Here is a 14,045-nt window from a genome sequence, read left to right on the forward strand (position 1 = left end):
ATATACCATTTGTGAATATTTGTACTGCTAACTCTGCAGTAAATGAATAGAATAGACAGGTTAAGTAAAAAACAAACTGAAAACCCACAGAGATGCTGAAACATCTACACCGATCAGCCACAACATAATGACAAGAGAAGTAAATAACATTAATCATCTTGTGATAATATAAAGTTCTGCTGGGAAACTTTTAGACCTGCCATTTGTGTGGATGTTACTTAGACATGTAGCACCCACCTGTCACCCCCAGACCACGCACCCCCACCCCATAGCAATGACACTCCTTGATGGCAGCAGCCATCCCCAGCAGGATGCAGCCTGACACAAAAACAGTTTAGGAACAAGTCAAAAAAACATGAAAAACAGTGCAAGGTGTTGACCTGGCCTCCAAATTCACTAGATCCCAAACTAATCAAGTATCTGTGGGATGATCCACAGAGGCCCCTCCCCTCAAAGCCATAGGATCTAAAGACCCCCATTAACAACATTCTGTTGCTAGACACCACAGGACACCCTCAGAAGGTCCATGTCCATTCTCTGATGAGTCACAACTGTTTTGGAGGCACAAGGGAGACCTACACAATATTAGGAAGGTGGTCATGATGTTATGATTTTACCATCACCCTGTGATACTTCTTCAACTTCCTGGCTTGGAGAAGAAACTCTGAAGCCAACAGAACCACATCATCTGCAAAAAGAAGATGCAGGATTTTGAGGGTCCTATACCAGACACCCCGGTTACCCCGACTACTCTTTGAGATCCTGTCCAGGAATGTCATAAATAAATATACCCTTTCTCAATACATCAATACATTAAGGGGCTTTGCCGATAAACAGTTACATAAGATCTAGTGTTACATACAGTTTATTGCAGCTAATTCTAGCTGATTCACTCGACTCCTCTCTACTTGCACTACTGTTTTAACATTCGACATCGTCCTGCGTACGTCCCCTCTCCTTCAGTCTTAACCAAACCCAACGTGTGATTTATTCAGATTCACATCAAATCAAAAGAGTAAACCAGAGGGGGGTCCAATTATCTCTTTGAACCTTAGAAAAACGTTTAATGCAAATTTGTGCACATAAAACACATACATACAGTACAGTGCATACATAAAGTATCATAAAGTATAAATGCTTTTTAACGTTGGCCTACATTAGTATGTGGACGCGTACTGCTGCGTATCTCATCTAACGCGACGCGTCGGCCCACGCGGGGCTGAACGCAAACTGACCGGACCGTTTTGGCCAAAAGCTGGATCCACATCAAGATAGTCTTTTGCACCTGCTCATGGTGAAAACGTAACGACAACAAAAAAATAAATAAATAATAATATGATGACCACATTCTGCAGTGTGACTGGAGAGTTTGAGGCTGGTGTGTGTGTGTGTGTGTGTGTGTGTCCTACAATAAAAACACAGTAGATACAAGCTGTCTGTTTCCTTGTCATATTAAGTAGAAAGCGCTGTGCAAATCTGAGCTCAGGCAGGAGGTCCAATCCTAGATTTTTGGGAATTTACTCCTCCTGTGTTGGGGCAGGGGGCTATTTAATCCACAGTTGGGGAGTCTTTAACATGAATGCAGGTACAACAAGACATAGAAAGGTATTAAACGCACCCATGCTCCGAGGGCCAAACTACTAAGGAATGTCAGTTTGTGAGCTTATCAAATACTGAATATGATTCTTTTAAAGAACGGGGCTGGTGAATGGCATTTAAAGTGTCAGGCAAACTCTGGTACACCAGCTCAGCTAAACTCAAATCTAAGTTTCGGCTTGTCAGGGCCACACCCCGGAGTCAATCCAATGAAACGCACCATATAAAACAAAATGCAAAATTAAAATATACATTAAAAAAAACAAAAAAAACATGAATGAATGAAGCCATCAAGTTTTCATAATATACATTTGAAAAATCAATCCTAAAAAGGAATGTAGTTCTGGAAAAGTACCACTAGAGGTCAGCAAATCTCCATGCTCAGATATCCAGTTATACACTTGAAAGATTTATCTGTGAAAATTCGCTCCTGCTTGCGGACTAACACTAAAAAAAAAAACAACAAAAAAAAACTTTCTTCACTAGCTTTCAGCTCCACATAGCAGCAGGAGTGATAAACACTTCATCCACTCTGAGAAAAAAAAAAAAAATCACTTTGTTACATTCTTCATATGAAGTCTCACAGTATAAATGACAGATTTATTATTATTATTTTTTTTTTTTTTAAAACTAACAATGACTGTGCACAGTGGTCTCAAATGTCTCACTGCATTACATCTTGACACCGTCACTGCATCAGGGGAGAAAACGATGCACCACGTATCGAAACTGACTCATGCAGTCGAAAGAGAGAGCAGCAAAAACTCTGCCGAAACGTCTTGACGTCGCCGTTTTCCTGTCTCAGGAGTCTTCTGTTCAGATTTTCAAAATAACGCGTGGATCTCCCTCCCCCCCCAAAGGTTTCGTGTTCACAGACTCCAGCCTGCTTTAGTCGTGTCTTCTGTGCCCCGAGCGTCTCGGTTCAGTCTCTGGGTAGACACTCCTCCTCGGTGATGCCCTGAGCCTTGAGCTCCTCGAGGACGTTGTCCAGGTGCCCGGGGTCCGGGTAGCCGTGGCCCGTGAGGTTGGAGCCGAACTCGGTCTTGTGGTGCACCTCGTTCCAGATCACCGTGTCGGACTCGCCCGTAGTGCTGGACGTGCCCACGGAGAAGATGAGCCTGCGGTCCCACGCCACCAGCAGCAGCCTCAGAACCTGAACGGAGATTTTTTTTAAGAAAAGCAAACCCCGTCAGCAAGTGCACAATCATTATACGACTCAAATATGAGGAGGAGACGTCTGCTTATTTACCTTGCGTCCCTTCTCGCTGTCAGGGAGGTAGCAGTGTCTGGGGAACCCACGGGCTGTGAACGGTTTGCCTGGATTTGGGTGCTCAGGGCCCTGAAGTGCAAGAGAGCACAGTTTGTCACGTCATCTAAAAAAAAACTGATATTATCGCTTCTTTTAATTTTGCATCACTGAAACTCTACCTGGATGCCAGGAGGGATGTTGTATATGATCCGGATGGTTTTGCAGTCGGGATGGCCAGGCAGCGAGTGGGGGATGACGTGGTACTCCATCTTGCCCGGGGGCTGATTGCCGGTCTTGACGCCGTAGATGGTCTTGCAGGTGGGACACTGCAGGCTGCCGTCCTTGTTGCCGTTGTTGTACATGGCAACGAGGCACTGGAGGTGGTACTGGTGACCACACTGCGCCAGGCGGCCCACCGACTCGGCCCGGGAGATGCCCCCAACGCCGGGTCCCTTGTAGCCCGACGGTCCTGCCAGGGCCTCCATGCAGATGGTGCAGTCCTGACACGGGAAGATGGAAAAAATATGTCTTAATCAATCAACAATGGACAGAAAATTGTGTGCCATTTTTTTTTTTCTTGCAACAATTTTATAAGGAATAACAGATGATCCTCAACATCATTGAGACACCCATTGAGAAAACTGTACCAAGGCACCACCATCCGCTTCCAAATATAATCTGCAAACTCACCTCCTCTGGCGGATTGCGGACTTTCTGAAGGTACCTCTTCACCACTTCCTCAGGGGTCTTGCCTAAGAGACAGAAACAGCAAGTTTAGGTTTATGAAACCACATTCGCGAGCGCGGTCGGCCGCCGACGCGATCAAACGCACCTTTCCTGGCCTGTTTCTTCGTGGTCTTGCGGCAGCAGTGGCCCAGCCCTGGCACTGGCTTGATGTCGCTCTTGCTGACAGGTGGAGGATGAAGCACCAGCTTGGGAGGGCGGGTGAGGCAGACAGGAAGTCCTGCTGCGCTCATCAGGATGCCTGTGATTCCTGCGTGCAGCCAGCAGAGGGGGGACATGAGCCACTGTGTTACTCCTTGTTCACTCATGAGCTTTTATCCAGAGAATTATCCACTAACTATACTAGTGGATATAATATGGACCTAAGTGTCATTCATTGACTCAGTTAGGAACAACAGTAAACCAAGACAGTCAACATGTGTTTACCTGCCAGTGCTGGATGTACAGGGCTGGATCCATTCAGGTTCTTCACTGGAACCGTTGGCACTCTGAAACACATAAAGCAAAACCGATATCAACCCACACGATAAAAAGAAGCCCACACACACCTCGGGCCAGGTCGCCTCAGCCCAGACCGATGAGTCACCTGCAAACAGGTGGAATTACACACAGCTGCCCCGCGGCACATGTTTGTTTCTAGTTCAGTCCGTGTCAGCAGGTTAAGGAGCTTTTGCAGAGTCATGTGGAGAAACAGACAGACGGACGCTGCTCGTCATGGCTTGACACACTGTCCTATAATTGCCCGACTTCCTGCCATGGAAAGGTTTAAGGTTTGGGTTTCATAGCCACACCAGACACATTATATAGATGCAATAAGCTATTCTGCCACTATTTATAAATGACTGTAGATCCCTGTTAGTAAAGAGTTTACATTCTGCTTAAAAGTCCAAGTCACGTGTGGTTAAAGCAGATGATTTTATACAGAAAACTGACAGCAACCTAATTTTCTTGGCAAAATTTTAGTTATTAAATGATCTTCTATATTAGCTGCATGAACACATAGTGTATGCTTTTATTCTGGTGAACTGTTCCAGTATCTTAACCACTGTACTGTCGCTCAGTTAGAAGTGAAAAATCTCATTTGCAAGCATGAAACGTACAAGAAGAGAATCCTGATTAACGCGTCTACCACTGTGGCTGTCAGAGGTCCGGTCAGATGTGTGGTACTTACGGCCTGCCTGTTTTGATTATAGTCATCTTTCCAGATATTCCGGGTTCAAGGTATATTCCAGTAACAGTGTCCGCTCGTCGCAGTGTATCTCTCGTTTGCCACTCCCTGTCTCGGTTCGACCGTGTCGTTCAGTTCCTTCACTCTGCCTGTGGACCGGAGTCAGGTCTCCTTCCTCTTTTATAGGGCTAATCCACCTGTTTCCATCTGTTGACTGAACTCCGGTTGTAGGCCAGCGATTCGTTACAGCAGGGATTACCTGCAGGTTGCCACGTCACTCTGCCAGGCTGCCATAAGGCCGGCAGGTGCGAGCACACACAGCACTATTCGGTACCAATGCAGAGTGCACAATATGTCAGAGTAATTAGGACTCTGGAATGATTAGTTTGTCTTATCTTATTTAATAGTGTGAACTCACAGGAATGACTTAAGCTATAGTTGTGTTTACATTTTAACGCTCGCTCTGTATACTGTATATATACTTAAAAATTTGCTTCCCCATAAACACACACTTCATTTCCCCCACCTGTAGTTTAGCTATATGCACTTCCACACTAGTGCGCCCCCTAAGTAAAAACCCGGAACTGCATGTAAACGCATGAAAACAGTGATTTAAATTAAAGATATATAACGACTCCAACACCCCTGAGGCATTTCTTTTCTTCTACTTTTTCTTCTTCTGAAGCAAATGGCACATTTGAATATAAAAATTGTGTGTTTTTACCCTGCGTGTCTCAGACCAAAGCTTTAGACAAGTATGAGGCTGGGGTCTTATTTAAATTAATGACATTTAGAGCGAAGGTCCCCAGTCGCCGGAGCATGAACCAACACAGGGCCGCCAAGTATCTGCTACTAGACCGCGACCAAACAATGCGATTCTGCGATAAATAAATCAAATGATCTGAATAATAAATAATAAACACTTAGACTTCAGGCTATGTGTGGGGTAATTAGACTGAATTTGGCGTGGTGTGTCTGTGCTGCCCGTTTCCTCACACCTCAGCAATCGCACCTCCAACAGACACAAACACCCGTTCCTGGGGGTCAGCAAAAAGTAAATAGTGACTTGCTTTGAAAGACGCACGGCAGATAAAAGGAGACCTAATGCTAATGATATCGGCAACACAGCACAGGCCAAGACTGGAAAAGAAAAGAAAGGAAAGCTTCCTTCAGCGTACAAAATATGACGCTGAAAACGCTTTTAAATGTAAAATCAGTTGAGTTTGAGAGCATCCAAGCTAGCAGCTGGTGTTTTAGCTAAGATTAAGAACTGATTCTGATCAGTTCATTGACAAGTTCCTGCTACTAAATCTGCTCATCTTGAAATAATAAATAAGAAGTTAAAACCCTCACTGGATGCTATCAAATTCTCACCATGGCAAACTATGTTACAGTTAATCAGTAATTTTCTTAATTAAAATGAGAGTATAAATTAAAAAATATAACCTAATAAGCTGCAGAACAGGCTGCTCTTTATGCCTGTGATCTATATCGGTTACTGTACGTGTCAACAATACTAAATGATCTAATGTTGACATGGAAAACTTTACAATTAGGAGTTACCGTCCTGTTCAGTTCCCGCACTGGTAAATCTGATTACACTGTACCGACTGCCTATATTTATTTGTTTACCAGCGAGGAAAGTGTCCTTGCTCTGGCATTAACTCCCTGTTTCTGCGTGACTCACAAAGTCACAACATCTGCAGCCAACTGGGTCGAAACCCAAACGGAAGTGGGTTGATTGACACTTGCGTGGCAGGGAGGAAAACGTGAGGGACGGAAAGCAGGGAAAGGGGTGGGAAACAAGAAGAGGAGAAGAGTGTCGGACGGTCACGTTTCTTTGATCCCGGCTAAGCCCGCGGCATTAGAGCCGCTTCCATCTGTGGCGCTGGATGGTGGAAACACACAACCTGCCACGTATGGCAGCGCAGATGCTAAGTTAACACCTTGAATCCGGTCTAAAAATATATATATATTAACCCTTGAAGCAGAAGAAGAAGAGGAACCTCTGACCAGGTCTTAATGATGCTTTTATAAAGAAAACCATCGCCCAGTGAAGCGAAGGGGGGATAGGACCTCAACAGGTGTGCGGACCATAAGCAGGTCTCCTCACTGTGATAATCTGTGACGTTGGAGACCCCTCAGACTTTAACGCCTCGCTTAGAAACCATCTGCTCCGTTTCACTGCAGGGAACCTCAACAATAACAAATATGAACTCAGAAGTCCACCTGCTTAAGATCACTCTATTAAAAATGATTTATTTATACCGCACCAGCAATCAGCATGAGACAGTCAACTATCTAGGCCTTTTTAATATCCACACATTGCACTTAACCTAATTTTGTTGTCTACGGTTTTGCTTGCTTTGCTTTTCAAGTTCCGCATCTAAGCGTGCAAAACCTGTGTTTGCACTTCCCGTATTGTGCACATCCGCATTTTATCCGACCTGAAAAAAACGTATATTACTTCTTTTAAACCCAGACAGAGGTTCTCCTCAAAGATGTGGAAGAACCATTCAAGTTTTCTTCATTTTTTTTTTTTTTTTATGGTTTTATTGTCAATTCTCTACGTCCCTATACATAAAGCATCGAAAAGCAGCTTCTCTCTCTTAAAGTAACCAGTACAGTATAACAGTATATAGAATAACCACTCTGGAAAATAAGTCAAAACAAAATGAAATATATCAAATGAATCCATGTACAACAATGGCGGCAGTGCAATATAGTAGCAGCTTGTCGAGATGTGCACGGACAGTAGTGCACATCGTAGATTGTAGTATATTACACTTCACGTAAAACTGAGTTAATGGAAGTTTTTGCAATGCAACCTGAATTGTTGCATACATAGCGAGGTTTAGACACCGACAAGCATTAATTTGCCTGATTTCTCCTGCACCTCCTTCTTTTTATTGATTGCTGTTAGTAAGAGAGACTTCCAAAGTAAGAATTGGATCGTGTGGTTTTGCAGTGGAACTGGTGAAGCTGCGCATATACGCAGACAAACATCTTGAATCTCGTGTGGCGGCCGAGCGGCACAACCGGAGCCTGAGAAATGCAGCCAAACCCAAAACATCCACTATAGGCTGGATAAATCTCCTAGACCTCCATGGCAAGGCCTTTACACCAGTAGTTAGACATGTTTACAGCCTGGTACAAGAACCGATTTTGGTCTAATTTCATGTATATATATATATATATACACGCCTACAGGAAGGTTCATCTTTATATACAGTCCAAGGTTTCAGTGCATTTTAATATTCTGGTTAATGTTCTCATTAGCGCCGTTTACGTACTGTATTTATTTTTGTGTGTCTTGACGATTTCCTTTCAGTTGTTTCCGTTTTTATTAACTTTGTTTTATGTGCCTGTTTTTGTCAAATAAAGATTTATATTCACGTTAATATTAATATAACAGCAACAGTACGAACAATTAAAAACCCACTGCTCTCGTCAGCAGGTAGCGTAAAGGAGCGCTCACGATCTGGTGGAGACCAAAACAGAGCTAAAAAAAATAGAGTAATTATCACAGCTACACTTAGCAGATCGCTCCAACTGAATGTTTATGCCGCTCCACATCACAGGCTACTGTCCACTAACGTGTTCAACTTCAGGAGGTTACAATATTGCTCCTCTGCCCCAAAGAGGCCGCATAATGACTCCTACTTTTAATTTAATGGAGGGCAGCCTATTCAAGTTGCAACACTGGGAGCTTTTGTTTTGAAGAATATTACAGTTTTTTTGTTTTTTTTTTGCTTGAAAACATGAATTAAATGAGAAGTGAAATGAATCTAATGAAGGCGCTGCTTCAAAGGACTCATTTGTTTCTCCAAACTACTCTCTCCGTGAATGAGCGATCCTAATTACCCACACGCACTTTGGCTAAAACTCTCATTGCGTTCACCCGCCCATGTGCATGAGCGCTCGCGTGGTCTCATGACTCAATCTGAGGCGGCGAGGAGAGGATGACGGGATGACGGGATTAGGGGGATCTGTGACGCCGGTGGTTTTACTTAGGCAGCAGGTGAGCCCATCTGCTGGTCAGAGGGAAACTCTCGCCCGTTAATAAAGGGGTCCGTCACAACGCTCACCTGACGCAAAACACAGAGATTATTACTGAGGCAGAGATATTAAGCCCGTCGCCTACTGCATTAATCCGAGGCTTAGCTGTTGTTAAAGTGGTGTTTTAATGGAGCCCCTTCCGGCTAATGCAGTGATTCGGAAAGTTGGGTTATGGTGGATTAGATTACATGGAAATTATCCTCAGCATGTGGTTTTAATAATTAAACGGAAAAGAGGTTGCACACCTGATCATATATGTGATATATGAAAATAACGTGGGATGTGTGACTTCCTCCTACACGTTGACACATTTCTATTTGAGGCGACTACCACAGAAATATCTATTTCTGTGAGGCTTTACGTGGGAAAGGAAACTGTTACTGGTATTTGTAACACACTTGGAGCAAGGTGTCACAATCACATGCATCAAATTAAAACTTAAACATCAGGGAAACTCCTCTAAACGCAGTCCACAGGCATTTTACTAACTGGCGCCCTCTGGCTGCGACACCTGGACACTGCAAATTCCTTCACCAATCATTATGTCCAGACAGGTTAAAGAAAGGCAACTGGACTTGTAGAGTTTCCATCGGTCTCTGATGATGGAAACCTTCACGGCTTGTCATTTAAGGCCTCAACACCACAGACATTCAAAAAGAAAAAATAATCTTTAAGTTACATCTACTTCTTCTATCCTATTATAAAACATCCGGAGTCGGCCATCAGCTGATGAATTCAGAAATAGTCTGCTTGTATCCAAATAAGCACGTGCATCTCTTTTGTGTAGTTTCAAACAGATGGCGACTATCTGCACCTTTCCAGAAGCTGTCGCCGAGATCCTGATACCTCTAGCTTACCACCTTCATTCATAGCATAACCGTCTGCATTTATATCTTAATGATTTCCTGAGCGAAATTTCCAAAAAAATCCCATCTCGACACAATGAAAGCGTGAAGAAAAAGCAAAAGCACACAACTGATGAAAACATCAAGCGTTTGACTGACACAATCGGGACGGTTGGGCCATGTCTGGCGTGCGTTCAAAATCTGGACCGTGTCTCTTTAATATCACTCCGTGCTTCATATTTGTTGGGGTTTACTTTAGCAAAACTAGCCAGATAACTCATTGCACCTGCTTTGTGAGGGAAGTACGTCGCTGCGGTTACCATCAGAAGCACCTACAATGTCATATCCTCAAGTGTTTCCAAGATTTTCTGATTCCTTGAGGCCTCGGCTTGCTCGTGCGAATGCATCCATCAGGTAATACCATCAGGGAGGCGGATTCGTTCTGCAGCAGGACAATGAGTCCGAAACCTACGCGGAGCCTTGAGCTCAACATCACGGACTAAAAGAAAAAGTCCTCCAGCATATTTAGAACAACCTGCCGGCCGATTCTTTGAGAAACTTGTCTGTAAAGTGCTTCCATCGTTAAGTTTTTGCATGACAAATGTCTGGAATGTGTGAGAGCTCGGCCTGTTCGCTATGAATGCCCTACATTGTGTCACCGTGGAAATGAACGAGCCCGGCGGAATTTGTCACCAAGATTAAAGGCTCACGGCTGCTAATGAGCGCCGGTGTCAGGCATTGTGTAAAGAGGGCTTCAAACAAATAGAAAATTCCTGCCCAAACTCATTGTTCAGATGGGCTAGTTCAGTTGGGATGTAATCAACAGGAACGCTTCTGAATACTTGTTGTTTTAAGGAATAGCTGATTTGTACATTTATAATAGTGCCGGTATGTGGGACATTTGTGTCAAGAAAGAAAAATAAACAAGCAAGACGTTTCTGTAGGTTACAACCATGACCTGGGCACAATGAAGCCGATGGCGGCCATATTCCTCCAGTGGTTTTCTACTCACCCAGAGGCGATAAGGGCACGGGACTGAGCCATGGCGATACGCTGCAGTGCAGGGCGGCTCAGCCCCGCGAGGCTCGAGCGGGGCGGCAGAGGGGCCGCGCAGGCCGCGGCGCCCGACGAAGACACTGGACCCAGGACGCGGGCGGACGGCGAGGGCGTGCAGGTGGAGGCGGACGTGGAGATGAGCGGCGGGCCTGGGGCGAGGGCTGTCGGGCCGGAACAGGAAGCAGACAGAGAGGCGGAGGAGGCGGAGGGGTGAGGGGGGGAGATGGACGCCAACGAGGGCGTGGTGGAGGGCGGAGGAGGAGGCGGCGGGGGAGGTGGGAGGGGAGGGGGTGGGGGGCGAGAGGAGGAGATGGAGAGGGCGGCAGTGGCTGACCCGAGAAGGGACAGAGAGTGGGGGAAGCCTCCTCCAAAGCCAAAGCTGGTACTACCAACACCACTAGCACCAACAATGCCTACACCTCCTGCACCGCCCATGCCACCCACGCTGAAGCCGCCTGCCGCCCCAACTATGGACGTCCTGTGCGGGGATAGGGATCTTGACAGGGATGGAGGGCGAGGCAGGGTTAGTGAGTAAGACCCTCCTGGGATGGGGTGACTGCTCAGTTTGGGACTAGGTGGCTTAGTCTGTGGGGGTCTTCGCCCCAGAGTGTGAGCAGTCGACATGGTGCCCGCTTTGACACTGAGCACCAACATGCACTGCTGACAGGCGCAGGGCTGCCCCAAGGAGGTGATGGCCGAAGCGGGAAGGGCCCCGCTGGGGTAAGCGCTCCCATTTCCGGTCCCGCTGTTGCTCATCCTGATCCCCATGCCTACTCCAGACACATCAACGCCTAGAAGTCCTCCGTGCGCAGGCATGGACGTGGGCCCCCAGGCGTGGTGGGACTTGGGCAGGGGCCCGGAAACAAGGGGGTAGGCCAAGTCGGAGCGGCGCTGGATGCGTCTGCAGCGCTGCGTCTGCCCATTGATTTGGGTCATGCTTTCAAAGTCAATGAGGTAGCAGAAACCCAGTGGCGCCAGGTCCAGCCAGGGCTGCTGACGATCACGTGCTGCCTGGATGGCGATGCCCACGTCCGTGTCGTATGCCGTCCAACTGCCAGCGTCGTTCTCCCACTCCCACAACCAGCCCTGGCCTGGCGCTGACGTGGGGTCGTAGAAGCTACGTCGTACCGGTCGAAGGGTACCTGAGGCAGAGGGCACAACATAAGCAGAAGATCTATGGCTTTAACCTGGTGTGCTGTCTTTGAACTGAATCATTTCTAGAAAGATGCAAAGCAGCTGCAGTAAATATAAAGTTTTGCAACGCATGGTGAGGTCTTTGATTCTTGTCTACTGAACGACCACATGGTGATGATGGGTGACAAGAGGTAGAAGCACTGGGAAGTAAAGGACTGCACTACTGTTTGCAGTGGAGAAGTAGATTACAACCCTAACAAATTCAACATGTCGGTGTTTGCTCGCTAAGAATTTGGGCAAACAGGTTGCCCCTGGTAACAGCACACAGCGTTCTGAACTGTGATTGGCTGGCAGCCTTGATCCGACCCAAAGCTGGCCATGTTTGCTTTCCCTGGGTGTCCAGTGAAACTCGACAGACTCTATTTACTGTAAAGACTCCACGTATCAAATCTTGTCTCAGGGAGTAGCACATACACACATTTATTTAATGCAAATGAGCTTGACATTCAACTTTTTAAAAACGTAAAGCGCATTTACGCACGGTATATGTTGCAGTGTGCCCAGATATTAAGCATCAGGGGCTCGTTCATAAAGATACACTACTGTCAACCCCATTTTATCAGTGGCTTTCCGGAAATCCCTCTCCAACCTTTTACCCACCCGTCTCTTATGTAGATAAGGGGCACCCTGCCCGCCTCCCACATTTCAGCCTGTTTTGAGAAAGCAAACCACACAAAGGCTTTTGTCAGTCAGTGCTGAGGGAGAAGGGCAACGTTGGGTTCGCCGCCAAAATTAGGTATGTGACAGTTCTCTGCTTTGTCTTTTTTAGTGTCCATATTCTCATGTGAAAGATTATTGATTCATGAAGTGTTTTTTTTTTTGTCTATGACTGAAGCTGCTGCGGTGGCCTACATCTAGACCTGCATGCAAACACACACAGGACGACCCCACCAGAATGGCTCGCTTTAATAAAACAACATACACCGATCAGGCATAACATTATGACCACCTTCCTAATATTGTGTGGGTCTCCCTTGTGCCTCCAAAACAGTTGTGACTCATCAGAGAATGGACATGGGCCTTCTCAGGGTGTCCTGTGGTGTCTGGACACAGGACGATGTTAGTGGGGGCCTTTGGGTCCTATGGGTTGAGGGGAGGGGCCTCTGTGGATCATCCCACAGATACTTGATCAGCTTGGGATCTAGTGAATTTGGAGGCCAGGTCAACACCTTATGCTGTTCTTCATGTTTTTTTTTTTTCCCAAACCGTTTTTGTGTGTGTTCCTGTGTCAGGCTGCATTAACATCCGCATGAACGCCAGGTCCAAACGTGCAGAACTTTGCATTGTCACAAGATGGTCAATGTTATTCCCTTCTCCTGTCAGTGGTTTTAATGTTGTGGCTGATCGGTGTACCTCACGGTTTGAACAGGTGCAACACGAGAGACTAAAACTGGCCATTTAAAAAGGTAAACAACATCATTTATGCCGCTGCATGAGATCAATTTAACACAAACAAGAGGCCACACTGCAGCGAAGCAATCCCTTCAAACCAGCTGCTCTTAGAGGAGGATCGTCACAAGGGCTAGAAAAGATAAAAGTAGACATACAATAAAAAAAAAAAAAATTTAAAAAAAAAGGGCCTCCACCACCTCAGGCCCTGCTCCACCGCTACACCCTCCGCCCCGCGTATCTCCGTTTTTCTCACCTGTATCTTGTCGGAACTGGTGCATGGAATGCAAATCGATGATGTAGGGCGAGAGGCGAGAGTCCACCTGGCCGAGGACAACACTACCACACCGCGGGTCGCTCCGGATGACTGCCTCGATGTGATGACAGACAGCCGGGCTGTAGGGCCGCCAGCGTCCGTGCTCGTTCAGCCATTCCCATACCACCACGGCGGATGCTAGTAACATCCTACTCCTGCGAACACACACACACACACAAAAATAAATAAAAAAATAAATAAAAAAACGACAATATTGAGGCACAAATAAGAGACAGGCCGCCGGGGTGACTGGCATTTAAAGAGCCCCCCCTGCCTCTCCGCCGTGCATCCCTGCGCACAGCGGCGCTGCATCCATCTTGGACAGTTTGCAACCCAGATGTGCCTTTCTGTCTGGATATATGTACATATTCCTGGATGACAGTGCATGCAAACGCTACCTTCCATGTTTGTAGTTTCGGATATGCAGCA

At 46.2% G+C, this 14,045-nt stretch overlaps 1 protein-coding gene across 1 annotated transcript; it reads right to left on the reverse strand.

Moving 5' to 3' along the window:
• Positions 1-1,932: 1,932 nt before the first annotated feature.
• On the reverse strand, positions 1,933-13,778 carry dtx4a (deltex 4, E3 ubiquitin ligase a). The gene is made up of 8 exons (XM_084545046.1): positions 13,557-13,778; positions 10,674-11,859; positions 4,016-4,077; positions 3,678-3,839; positions 3,536-3,597; positions 3,025-3,345; positions 2,846-2,935; positions 1,933-2,749 (listed from the first exon to the last, which is right to left on the reverse strand). Exons 1-8 carry the CDS (start codon positions 13,762-13,764, stop codon positions 2,519-2,521), a joined length of 2,322 nt encoding a protein of 773 aa, XP_084401172.1. The 5' UTR covers positions 13,765-13,778; the 3' UTR covers positions 1,933-2,518.
• Between the last annotated feature and the right edge of the window lie 267 nt (positions 13,779-14,045).

This window comes from Chelon labrosus (genome assembly GCF_963514085.1).
Source record: "Chelon labrosus genome assembly, chromosome: 1".
Lineage (NCBI taxonomy): Eukaryota > Metazoa > Chordata > Actinopteri > Mugiliformes > Mugilidae > Chelon > Chelon labrosus.